The sequence below is a fragment of the Phocoena sinus genome, chromosome 1 (genome assembly GCF_008692025.1).
Source record: "Phocoena sinus isolate mPhoSin1 chromosome 1, mPhoSin1.pri, whole genome shotgun sequence".
NCBI lineage: Eukaryota > Metazoa > Chordata > Mammalia > Artiodactyla > Phocoenidae > Phocoena > Phocoena sinus.
In genome coordinates, this window is record NC_045763.1 from 35,185,809 (window position 1) to 35,199,355 (window position 13,547).

The 13,547-nt window shown below is 48.4% G+C and overlaps 1 protein-coding gene across 3 annotated transcripts in view; it reads left to right on the top strand.

The window, feature by feature from the left end:
- The first annotated feature begins 2,359 nt into the window (after positions 1-2,359).
- The window catches only part of ZNF691 (zinc finger protein 691), a 53,356-nt gene continuing 42,168 nt past the window's right edge, over positions 2,360-13,547 (top strand). Inside the window, exons 1-3 of one of the 3 annotated variants that reach the window (XM_032626171.1) lie at positions 2,367-2,419; positions 5,056-5,091; positions 6,686-9,499. In XM_032626171.1, coding sequence (XP_032482062.1) covers positions 6,695-7,528 — 834 coding nt within the window. In that variant the 5' untranslated portion in view covers positions 2,367-2,419; positions 5,056-5,091; positions 6,686-6,694 and the 3' untranslated portion in view covers positions 7,529-9,499. Of the gene's footprint in view, positions 2,420-5,055; positions 5,092-6,685; positions 9,506-13,547 lie in introns of those variants that run through there. The other 2 variants (XM_032626161.1, XR_004349134.1) reach the window with 2 other exon arrangements.

Consider the following 13,547-nt stretch of genomic DNA (forward strand, 5'->3'; position numbering starts at 1 on the left):
ACGGATCACGTGCCCAGCCGCTCCGCGGCATGTGGGATCTTCCCGGACCGGGGCACGAACCCGCGTACCCTGCATCGGCAGGCGGACTCTCAACCACTGCGCCACCAGGGAAGCCCCAGAATATATATTTTATATGTGTGTATACAGACGCACACACACGTGCACACACACACACACACACACACACACACACACAGCAGGAAGAATATATATATTTATTTATTATAGGGAATTTGTTCACACCATTATGGAGGCTGGCAAGTCCCAAGATCTGCAGGGTTAGTCAGCAAGTTGGAGGCCCAGGTGAGCCAATGGTTTAGTTCCCATCCAAGTCTGAAGGCCCAAGACCCAGGAGATCCCATGGTGTAATTCCTGTTTAAAGGCTGACAGGCCTAAGACCCAAAAACCAATATTTCAGTTTGAGTCTAAAGTAGGAAAAAGGTTGATGACTTAGTCTGAAGGCTGTCAGGCAGGAAGAATTCTTTCTTACTTGGGGGGTGGTCAGCTATTTGGTTCCATTAGTCTTTCAACTGATTGGATCAGGCCCACCAACATTAGGGAGAGCAATTTGCTTTATTCAATCTACCGATTTAAATGTTAATCTCATCTAAAAACCCCTAAAGGAAATACTCAGAATAATGTTTGACCAAGTATCTGGGCACCCTATGGCCCAGTAAAATTAACCATCACAGCTCCTGAATGGAATTATTTGTTTGCTTTTGTACAGTCCTTAAATAGAAGTTTGTTATTCATTGTTTGGCATGCTCTTATTTTCATTGTGAACGAGAAGTTGTGGGGAAAGGCTTTGGGCTGGTAAGAGAAGAGCACCTTATGGGATTGGTTTTGAACAGCCTGATTCCACCCATGCAAGCTTTAACCACAGTTAAAAATAAAGCCACAGCTTTATTTCTGCATCTGCCTTCTCAGTATTTCATTTATATCAGTTTATAAAGTAATAGTGTGTATGGGGTATTTACATTTCACTCATCCATATTAAATTTCAAACATACTTTTGTGAATATCCCAGTCTTAAAACTAATTCACATTATTCACATTGGCTGCACCCAAGGAAACTTACCAGCAGGAAAGAGAACTGACATTCATGGAGGCAGAAGCATTACATATGTTAACTCTTTTTCTTCTCCTTCTTTTTTTGGGGGGCTGCAGTGCACTCCATGCAGGCCAGACCAGGGATCGAACCCATGCCTCCTGCAGCTGAAGCGTGGAGTCTTAACCACTGGACCAGCAGGGAAGTCCTGACTCATTTAATCCTTACAATAAGGAAATAATGCTCTAAATGGCTAGGTAGTAGAACTGGGAGCATAAATCTAGTGTATCTAGCTCTGAAGACAATACCGTTTTCTCTTTGAACTGAAATACCTTGAAGAGATGAGAGGCGTGTAGAATTTTAGCATACATATTTGATTAATTAGACTTTTTTTTTTAAAGTTAAACCTGAAAAAATAATCCTAATCCTGGATGTGCCTTAGTGGTCTTGTTGTGTCTGAACTGATGAACTACAGTCAGGTTTAATTAAACAGCACTCAGAAAAAACCCTGCGCAGGGGCTTTGGGAAACCAGAGGTGGTTCCTTGGACAGAGAACATTTAGCTTCTCTGACAAATGTATTGGATTAGTTGATCTTTGAACTCCCTTCCAGGGGGAGGGACAAATTAGGAGTATAGGATTAACAGATACAAACTAGTATCCAAAAAATAGATAAGCAACAGGGATTTACTATATCATACGGGGAATTATACACAATATCTTGTAATAACCTATATAATGGAATATAATCTGCAAACAGCTACCCCAAATCACTATGCTGTACACCTGAAACTAACACAGTATTGTAAATCAACTATACATCAATATAAATAAATAGACTCCCTTCCAGTTCCACAATCCTTTGGCTTTAAATTACCACCAGTGAGGCGCGGGACTCTGGCTTCGCGGGGTGTCTACAGGACCATCAACGGTCGCCAACTCAGAGTAAACAAGCATTTCTGAATTCATAACCCCTTGGAGGTCATGTAGGTTAGTTAGCTCTACATAGTCTACAACTTCCCAGACCGGTGGCCCTGAACGTTGGGCTTTTAACGCCAGAACGCAGAAGGAAATCCGACGACCTTAGTGGGAATCCAGTCTCCACCACTAAATTCTAGACTCAAATTTCTTCTCTGCGGCTACCATCTTCCACAGGACTACAACTCCCAGCAGGCCACGCCCGAGGCCAAAGGTTACTGGCGGCCCTGCCCGAGTTTCTTGCCTTGTGGCAGCCAGTACAGCCAATAGCAAGGATGGCAACCCTCAGGAACCAGTCCTGGAGAGGCAGGGCGGATCCTTTCAGGGTTCCGGTTCCGACTCCTTCCCCCGGCCCCCCGAGGCGGTGCTGTCCCTGACCGTACGGCTGGAGCTAGGTTGGTCGGCGTCGGGCCCGGGGTAGCGGTTGCGGAGGGGCGGGGGGGGCGGAGGGGGGGAGCATGGCGTCTCGGGGAACTCTAAACGTGGCCCCTTCTTTCTCACCGGGCAGTTGGGGCTGTGGCTTTGCTCCCCGGACCCAGTGGAGAGCAAACGGGCCCCTGTGGTCCCTCCGCCCTAACTCCTGACCCCTTCCCCCGGCCTGCACGACCCGACTGCTGGCCCCAAACCACTACCTTCCCGCCCTTCTCTTGGCCTTTGAGTAGTCCAGCCCCGCTTCCACTGACCATACATTTGGGGTCAGTTTCTTTTCTCCCACCGCTCCGGCCCCAAGCCCGTCGGCAAGTCTGAGCCCAGCTCCTGTGCTCTACAACGCTCGTGCCCTCAGACTCCGCCCCGCTGCACACGACCCGGCCTCTTGGGCCGGGTCCCCTGACCAGTCTCCTCGGACCCTCTGACTCTTTTGGTCCTTCTCTCTCTCTCACCCCTTATCCACCCGCCCTGTACAATTCCCAGTTCTTTAACACAGTTTCCCTGATATTTCCAAGCTCCTCTCTCTCCTTCCTCCCCCGCCAGCTCTCGACTTGATCCCAAAGGCCCCGAACTAAGGCCCTTCAGACCGCTTTCCAGCTTGGCCTCTTCCCTCTAACCCAGGCCTTTGGCCTTCAGCATCAGTGATCAACAACCCCACCTTCTTGGCGCTAACTTCTTAGACTTGGCTCCTTTACCACTGCCTCAGTCCCTTCCACCTTTGGTCCTCCCTGTACCTCTGAGCCTCCTGGGAAGACAAGCCCCATGGGCCCCTTTCTCGAGAACTCTGAAATCTCTGAAATGTAATATGTAAGAGCCTCTTTACTTTACCTGCCACTGTCTTCTCAGTAGATGGTGGGCTCCCCATCTCGGTAAGTCCCAACGTTGCTCACCCATCCTGCAAGTCGTAGCTCAAAGACCACCTTTTCCGTCAAGCTGCTCATCTCTGAGCTCTTCAGGGAGATATGCCTGTGTCATCAGAACTACCGTGGCACTGTTCCTTCTTTCCTTTCTTCCTTCCCTCTTTATCTCCTCTTCCTCCGATACTGGTGTAGTGCTTAAAAGCACTGGCTTTGGAGTGATGGGCATGGCTCCCAGTTCTGCCACTCACTTGCTGTGTGCCCTTGGGCAAATTACAATTTCCCTGCTTCCACTGGAACTTAACCTTCTACACTGTATGAGTTTCTGGAGTTCATGGCCTATTTCACTGCACTGTACCATAAACTCTTTTAGGGTGGTGACTATAATCTTAAATCTTTTTGCTCTTTTTTGACCCAGCATTCAGCCCTGGGTAGAGTCACAGCTTGGTATATTGTGGGGTTCTCAGGATAGCAGGATTGGTAGTGAATGGAGGCCATGTAGCTCATTGCATAAAGACGGATGTTGGAGCCCTAGGTGGGATGGGCAGAGGTAGGAAGTAAATTAGATCATATCCATTCCCTTGTACTTAAAAAAAGTTTTGAGCACCAGGCCTTGTGCTGGAGAGATTACCAGAATGACCCAGTCCCTGCCCTCAAGTTGCTTATAAACTAATAGTGGAAATAGACATGTAAACAGATAATTGCAAATCACTGTAAAAGCAAGTACAAGATTCTGTGGGTGCATAAAGGAGGAAGTGGGCAGGAATTAGGAGATTGTTAAGGAATAGTGGGTGAGAACAGACACAAGCAGGCATGAAATGGGTTCTGGAGACAGGGCCGGCCTTCATTCAGTTCGTTCAGCAAATATTTATTAAGGATCTACTAGGTATGACTGCCACTGCTGTAGGAGTTGGGGTTATATTAATGAATAAAGCAAAGAACCTGGCCCTCATGGGACTTACGTTTTGCAGGGGGAGGCCAATACTAAATAATAGACATAAAAAACATTGTTAGGAGTTGAGAAGTGCTGTGGGGCAGGGGAGACTGAGTGAGGGGGAAGGGGTCGTAATTTTTTAATTTATTTTTTTGGAGGGGTTGTAATTTTTAAAAGGATGGTCAGGAGACAGTGAATAAGTATCGGAATAAATTGTTTCTGATTTTTTTTTTTTACATTTTTGAAGGTGAAGCAAGCCTGTTATTTTTCACATCACTTATCTAGATTCTTGAAAAAGCACTCTCTAATAGAGATTGGTAAATTATACTTCACCTCCTTTTGTTTTTTTTAATAGATCTTTATTGGAGTATAATTGCTTCACAATGCTGTGTTAGTTTCTGTTGTACACCAAAGTGAATCAGCCATATGCATACGTACATCCCCATATCCCCTCCCTCCCACCCTCCCTATCCCACCCCTCTAGGTCATCGCAAAGCGCGGAGCTGATCTCCCTGTGCTATGATGCTGCTTCCCACTAGCTATTTTACATTTGGTAGTGTATATATGTCAATGCTACTCTCACTTCGCCCCAGCTTCCCCCTCCCCCCCCCATGTCCTCAAGTCTGTTCTCTATGTCTACATCTTTATCCCTGCCCTGCTTTTAAATAAAGTTTTATGAAAACAGACACACCCAATCATTTACAGATTTTCTATGGCTGCTTTTATGATACAATGGCAGAGTGGAGTAGCTGCAACAGAGATCCTATGGCCCCCAAAATTTACTAAACATAAACTCTCTGGTCCTTTACAGAAAGTTTGCTGACCTCCCACTCCTTAAAGATTTAAGGTACTGTCCGTATTTCACGTTTTAGATTATATGTACTGTACCATTTTTTAATTGAATGTTTTTCTTTCCTAACAAGATCATGTAAGGGATCTCTTTCATTCTTGCCTTCTTCACAGGGCTAGCATGTAGCGTCTTCAGCAATGGTAGTAGCAGCTGTCATGTACTGAATGACTAGTACTGCCACACTTTACACTGAGCATATTCTAGGCATTTTCTCTAACAAAGGCCTGCTGTGTCTGTTGGTATCACAATTTTAGTGGTGTGGAAGTTGAGGCTCAGAGTGGTTGAGTAATTTGCAGAGTTGTAAAGACAGTATGTGTCACTATAGGGATCCAACCCTAAATGTAGTCGGTGTCCCTTCCATTACCAGACCCCACCTGGAGCAATTATGAAGCTTTCATTTTCTATCATCAATGCCCCATCATAGTCTGTGCTTCCCTCCCTCATCCCTTTGTTCATGTCAGTCTGTACAGTATCTCCACCAGCCCACGCTGCCTTTTGAAATGCTGTTATTTCTTCAAGGTTCAGAGGAAATACCACTCTCCTCTTATCAGTACTTTCTTCCCCTCATTCCCTGTCCTTGGCTGTCAGAACTCAAAGGAGTCTGCAGCTTAGCAAGCATTTGCTGATGTTTGCATAAGTAGGCCCTGTGTTGGGCACTCTGTGTGTGTGGGGCAGGGAATGTGTGTTTGGGAGACTGTGTGTGGTGTGTGAGTATAGCTGGATGTGTGTATGGTGTGTAATTATATAGCCATGAATGTGGCTCTATATGTGGGAGGGGTGTGTGTGGTACGTACGTGTGTGACTGTGTACGTGTGACTGCGTGATATGTATGTGTGTTGTGAGAGTGGCTGAGTGTGTTGGTAGGTGAGTATGGCTGTGTGTGGTGTGAGTCTATGTGTGAGACTGTCTGTGTACGCACTGCTGTGTGTGGTGTTTGAGTGGAAGTGGGTACTGACCAATCAGAACAGACACAGCCTAGGCCCTCAGTGGGTCTTGGAGGACCCAGATGTTAAGCCTTTATTTGCTAGACTATGGTGAGGTCTGGGGAAGGGAAGGAGTGTACACTTAAGAGGATTCAAAGCTGGGCCTTGTAAACGAGTAGGAGAGCCTCAAGAATCAGAGATTCTGTTATCTTCATTTTGAAAACAGGCAAATAGGTGGATACTTTTAAGGAAGGCTTTTCAGAAACGATTAAACATAATGGGAATTTCAGTTAACAGTTAGGCAGAAAAATCGAACGCATCCCCAAATGGAAGCTCCTTTACTTGTAGGTGAATTCGAGTCTAGACTTTCATTGTTTAGTGGTATTAAGAAAAGTGACATTGTGCAAATCATACAAATATCTTTTGGGGCTGGACAAAGCTGGGGCCTTCTTTTTGCTCTGGTGGGTAGCTTTAAATACCTGTGGAAGTTTGTCACTTGAAAGTAAGTAAAGGCATTCTATCCGAGTATTCCAGTAAATTGAGGTTATTTCTGACGGATGGTTCCAAAGGGATGGTATATACCCACCCCTTCAACCAGGACGAAAGATTCCCTGGGGTCTGGCCTGACCCAAGGAATAAAGGTGTTGGCCATTTGTGTTCATTCTCAGGGTTCAAAGATGGGCAGTGAGAAGGAGCAGAGCCCAGAACGGCGCCTGCCTGAGGAAGGGGAACGGGGTGATAAGCCGTGGAGAGTGGATGACTCAGAGGGTTCTTGGATCCCAGATGGGGAGAAAGAGCATGGGCAAGCAAGCCTACCAGAGGGGCCACCGCAGGACGTCACTGTCCCCGCCGGAGAGCCAGAGGACCTCTCTGCTCATCCGAGGCCCGAGGCTGATGAGAAGCCCTTTGTATGTGCCCAGTGTGGCAAAACCTTCAATAATACCTCCAACCTGAGAACACACCAGCGGATCCACACAGGCGAGAAACCCTACAAGTGTTCTGAGTGTGGCAAGAGCTTCTCGAGAAGCTCCAACCGCATCCGGCACGAGCGCATCCACCTGGAGGAGAAGCACTATAAGTGCCCCAACTGCGAGGAGAGCTTCCGGCGGCACTCGGACCTCACCACGCACCAGCAGGACCACCTGGGCAGGTGGCCCTTCCGCTGCGACATCTGCGGCAAGAGCTTCAGCCAGAGCTCGGCGCTGGCCGTGCACTACCGGACCCACCTGGAGCCGGCGCCCTACATCTGCTGCGAGTGCGGGAAGAGCTTCAGCAACAGCTCCAGCTTCGGCGTGCACCACCGCACCCACACGGGTGAGCGGCCCTATGAGTGTGCCGAGTGCGGGCGGACCTTCAGCGACATCTCCAACTTTGGGGCGCACCAGAGGACCCACAGGGGCGAGAAGCCCTACCGGTGCACGCTGTGCGGGAAGCACTTCTCCCGCAGCTCCAATCTCATCCGCCACCAGAAAACTCACCAGGGAGAGCAGGCTGGGAAAGATTCCAGCTGAAGAGGGCGAGGAAGAGAGAGAGCAGAGCGTGGGACCCCAACCTAGTGCAGAAAGATCTTTAGGATCTCCTGCTGCCCCCTTGACCTCAAGCCCTTCCTCCCACTTTGGAGAATGGTTTTCTGTTGCCTCTGAAGCCAGGATCTCCAGGAAGTCCTGAGAAGGGACTCTGAGTAAAAATCTTCACTTTTTTTCCAGGCCGATTTCTTGTGGTAGAAAGTCAGAGGACCCCGTCTTGGCTTCACCTCCTTGGGGTGAAAGAGAAATAAGGTAGGCTTAGGACATGCTCATATCATTTGGGCAACCGTCCCCTGGCCTTTGAGGAAGTACCTGTGAGGTGGGCATCACTGTCTGGAGGTCCTCTGTATAGTATGTGGACCGCTTAGGGCACACTGCGGTGGTCCACTAGTTCCCACCTGCTGTGCCTTAGCTGGGCTGGGAGGAGCAGGGGAGAAAGGGCCCCCCTTGGCCCAGAGAAGAGGTCTGAGGTCCTACTTTCGGAATGAAAGGGAAGCCCTCAAGGAGCCATGATCCAGGGACCCTCACACTCCCTCCTGTTTGTGACTTGTCACCCCCGCCCCAACGTGCATCTGTTTCCCCAGGGTTAGCAGTAAAAACCCTTCAATGAAAAGGACCCGTGTACTTATTTGGGGGCATTGAAGAAGTGGGGAGGTGGTTGCACCACAGCCACTCTGGAAGGGAGTTGAATTCCAAGAAAGAATGGATGGCTGCTCTGAAAAGCAAAAGGAAGCAGCTGACTCTGAGGTCTGTGAGGAGGAAGGGGAAAGGGAAGGAAGTAATATTAACTGAGCGTGCACTCTATGCCCTGGATTCTGCAGGTCACTTTCACATTCTCTATCTCATTCAGTTGTCGCAGCAACCGCAAGGGAGTAAGATGAGGCAAGTGAGGAAAGGTGAAGTCGCACAGCAGGTATGTGGCGGAGCCAGAGTTCAGACCTGGGCCTCCCTTGATTCTGAGCTGAGGCTCTCTCACTACATTCACCTTGCTGGCTTCTGAAGGAGGAGCCACTTAGGGGGCTGGCCTGGGACCAAGTGATTCCCTGTAAGTGGGAGTTAGTGTGGCCTCTTGCTACAGCCCTGGACCCTTTGCCCTGTGGGATGTCAGGGCCAAGCATGAGAACCTTTTCAACTTTAGATTGATTATTGATTGACGCTTATTCGGTGCCTAGGAAAAATGACAGTGACAGGGAATAGGGGGTGAAGGGTGGGACAAGATGAACCTAAGGTCTGCCCTTAGTAGCAGTAGTGCAGTTCCTAACTGAACTGCTCGTTAGGGATCGTGCCTGGCTTTCTGCCCTTCTGAAGGCCTGGCTCCACGTGGCAGTTTTCAGTGTTTTCTGCATGGAGGTTTATTGTTCATCCAAATTTCCTCCAACAAATACAAAAGACCCCTCTCTATCTCTCTTGCCAATCTGGAGCCCTGCTCTTCCAGAGTGAGGGGCCCTCCTCATTTGTAGCCAGTTGGCAGAATGTGACTGGCACTGCTGATGACCTGACCTATCACATGGGATCTTGCTGCCTACCCAGGAAGGGATATGCCAGTCATCATCCTATTCTCACAACAACCCTGTGAAGTAAGAATTACCCACATTTGACAGATGCAGAAACAGGCTTACATGGGAAGTCAGTGGCAGGGTCAGGAACCTAACCCAACCCAAAGCCTGTATTTTTTCTGACCATAAAAGATGACTTCCCAAACAGTTCCCTGACATTTTGTAGGATCCTTTTCAGTTTACAAAGCACTTTTATTTCATATACATTTTCCTGCTCCTTGAAAATCTCCATACAAAATATTTTAAACATATAGTCACCCAACTGGCATGTATGAATTGCTCCCTCCTAATAGAAGTTGCCAGGGGCTTCCCTGGAGGTCCAGTGGTTAAGACTCCATGCTTCCACTGCAGGGGGCAGAGGTTCGATCCCTGGTTGAAGAACTAAGATCCCCGATGCCATGTTGCCAAAATAAATAAATAAATAAAACTTTAAAAAGAAGTTGCCATCTAACACCTACTGAATGCCAGTTATTATACACCATTATTTCTGATCTCCATGACTAGTCTGCAAAGTAGTAGTATCCCCATTGTCAAGATAAGGAGATTCTGAGGGGTTAAATGACCTGACCTAATGGCTGAGCTGGGATTCCAATCAGGTGCGTCTGATTCCAAGGCCAGCTCTTCATTTTGCTCATTACCAAGCTAGGTGTGCTGTTCTCTCATTCTGGGGAGCTTGGTAATCCTTCCAGACCCAGAGCCTTAGTGACAACTGCTGTGATTCTTTTGGAGTCTGCTGCCAGTGAGACCCAGGACCTGCTTTGATCTTGGGACATAACTTGCTGGCCGATCTCATTTGCCCTTTTTTGACCAAGTTCATAGGCTAGGTTTTCTGTGTTGGTCCAGGCTATTGAGTCCTGACTAGTCCATTTATTCACCCTCTGACTTCCTTTTTCGCTAGCTTCCTTTATTTTCTCCTTCATTCCCTTTTCCTCTTCCCTTTCTTCTCCCTTTCCTCTTCCCTTTCTTTTCCCTTTCCTCTCCCCTTCTTTCCTCCCTCCCCACTTCCTTCCTCTCTCTCTTCCTCCTAGTTACTAGGAATACTGACAGTGAAGATGTGGCTCCCGTGTTCTCTGATGTGGGGTGGCTGTCAGGTTTCAACAGCAGGCAAACCTGGAAGGGTGAGGCCCTCATCAACTCCCGGCACTTGATCCTGGTGTGGTGACCACCCGCAGGCTCCCTGCCCTTAGCCTGAATTCAGATGAAGCCCTTTCCCTCCCATCAACCTTATGGCCTTCATGCAATTCAGTTCCACCCACCAACATTTATCAAGCGGCTATTATGTGTCAGGAAGCAGGAGGTTCTCCCCACCTCACCTAGGGGAGTTTTAACTGGATGCCCGGCAGGGTCCAGAACAGGGAAGGGAGGTTGGGGGTAGGCAGGGAGAAGGGAAAAGCTGTGCACACGTAGCCTATGTTCAGGCCCTCTCTTCCCTCTGCACTGGAGGAACTTGACCCCTGAACTCTCTTCCCCGTGATAGGAAAGGTACAAGGGACATCAGTATAGCCATAGGCAGAGCCCCTGGACCCCAACTTCTGTTGGAACAGGAAGTCATGCCTGGTCTCTTCCTGCTCTGAAAGTTCTGGGTTCCTTCTGCTATGAGATCCCAGATGAAAGGAGAGACCCACGTGCACCTTTACCCACAGGCCTTGCTGCCTACCATCCAATACTCGCTGCTTGGAATCAAGGCATTTCCCCAGAGTCTCTAGTCAACAGGGAGACATTAACCCATTACCGTTTGGGTAGCAACTTCTTTCCCATTCACTATCACAGTACAGTAGTGCAGGCAAATTACAGGGTTGCTCTTGTCAGAGCCTGGAAGAGAGGCCTGGAGCCAGTCCTACACACGTCTGGGTATTGGAAAATAGTGATGATAACAGCATTTACTATTGAGCCTAATTTCTAAATCTTCACAATTCTGCAAGGTAATTATTGTTTCCATTTTGCAGATGATGAACTTGAGGCTCAGCTAGATCAAGTGACTTGCTCATTTAAGGTCACATGGCTACTAGGTGGCTCACCTGGGATTGTAACCAACCCAGGCCTCACACTAATGCCTTCTTAATGACCGCATGGTCGTTAAGCCTTGCTCCCTGGAGCCCCGCTCCCTGTCAGTTCCCGCTACTCCTTAGAGCGGTCCCATCCCAGAAGGATGTAATTCTGTCAAGTCTCTCTCATGGTTGTTTGGCTGGGCCTAGGAGTTGATGCTCCTGGGAAAGGTGGGGTGTACAGAGCCAAGGCAAAGCTGCTGAGGGTAAGGTCTGCTGGGGAGAAGTCTGGACAAGGACAGAGGGATCAGCTGCAGCCCCGTGAAGCTCCTTCTTGTTCTCCCTCCCCATAGGGCATCTCTAGGGCAGTGCAGAGTCCTGCTCTTGTCCCCAGGGTGTTTTGGGACCCGAGGACAAGCGGGGCTTGCTCTCCTTTCTCCTTATCTGACTCTGAGAAGCTGCAGGACTTTCTCTTCCCCCTGCGCGGGCACACTGTCCAGGGCCTCAACCTACTGGCCTGAGGCTCCCACCCTGGGTTTAATTTCCACCAATAATGCGCTCAAGTCCTGGGTTGAGACGCCAGACCAGGGTACAGCCCACAGAGCTCCTTCACCTGCAGTAGCGGGGTAGTGACAGGTGGGAGTGGGGGAGCCTCTCGGCCCCAGGTAGCTGTCCCCCTTGTAGGGGGTGAAAAATAACTGTCCCTTTACCCTTCAGAGTTCTTGGCTGAGACCCCTGTAACAAGAGACAGATTAACAAGAGAAAAACAAGTTTATTCATGTGTACGTATACCTGAGAGACACCCAGGGAAAATGAGTTAACTTGCCCAGGTGGCCTAAACCATCTTTAGCCAAATATGAAATAAAGAAAGGTGAGGGTGGGAGAGGAAGGCAGTTATGGGAAGTTACCAGGAAAAGCAGGGTAAACAAAGGTAAGGTTTGTTATGCAGATTAAGTCTCTGCCTTCTCCATTGACAACATTCTCTTAAGATTTAGTCATCTCCTCCTCCAAGTGCTGCGAGGTAGACACCCTTAACAAATGGAGATTTCCTTTATAAGTATAAATTTCCCTCTCAAAAAAGTAATTTCTACTCTGTTTTCCCAAGTTTCTCCCTTTGAGTGCAGGAGACTGGCGCTTAAACCCAGAGTTCCAAGGCAGGATGATAGGTGTCATTACAGTTGTGCCCGGGGCGGGGGCACTGTAGGAGCCCCGGGGAGGGCCCTAACCTGGCCTGTACCTAGGCATTGGGCCTCAAAAGTGAGTAAGACACAGTCCTTCCTGCAAGGAACTCAGAGGAAGAGAAACTCCCTTCTGAACAAGGTGTTGGGGGAACACAGGTGGGATGGCTAACTCTGCAGGGGAGGAGAAGACAGAGAGGGATTGAATTTGGTCTTGGAGAATGAGTAAGTGTTTACTAGGTAAAGAAGAGGAAGGCTATTTCCGACGGAAGGGAAGCCTTAGTGTTTTAGGGAACGGTGAAACGTTTGAGGTAGTGAAGATTGTCCTGTGTGGGGAGGAGATGAGGCTTGTCAGGTAGTTGGAGGCCGGGTCGTGAAGGGTGTTGGATGCCAGGATAAAGAATTTCAGATTGTGGACAGTAGAGAATTTTAAAGCCGAGGGATGGCATGATCGCATTCACCCTCTAGGAAGAACACCAGGCTAGTGTGGAGTATGAGCTAAAGGGGGCAAGTAAGTCGGGAACGTGTATATAGAAGCCAGGTGCCAGCTGGGGCCTCCCAACCCACAGAGAGCTCTCTGATTGCCTCAGAGCCTTGCCAAAGCCACAGCACGGGAGAGTCCAAACCAACCACAATTTCTGCAGATTCCTGGCCCTTAGGCTCTCATGGTCTCTTGCCTGAGGTTCCTGTGGTCTGCGCAGTCCTTCTCTGTGTTGACAAAAAAATTAATCAGTCGATCTAAGAAAGAAATGGAAAATTTTATTAGAGCCAAACTGGGTATTATGACCCGGAAACAGCCTCTCAGAAAGCTCTGGGAACTGTTCCACCCGTTAGAGGTCAAAGCTCAGTTATATAGGTTTCTGAGACAGAGGGCTATACATTAAGTGACGTATTATTGACAGTTTACACAATCCAGATCTACATGTACAAAGCAAGTAGCGGGTCAGGGGTCATCATGGGCCCTTACAAGATTAAGAAGGAACGTTATCTCCCAAGGAGTTATGACCCTTGATGAGATTAAGAAGGCATGTTATCTCCTAATGAGGTCTGGTTAGTGCAGGTGCACTAAAGGGGAGGGAGGAGGAAAAAAGAAAAATGTTATTTTAATTTTTCTTGTCTTACCATAAAACATGAATTTCATTTCATCATCTGTTTTGTCCCCATTTGCCTTATCACAGAACTAAGCACCTTCATGGGTTCCCTGAGAAGTTCTGTCATACCAAGCATTTTGTGCGTTTAGAATCCCTTGAAGAGATGGGGAATCTTGGGGAGAGGTCACATCATG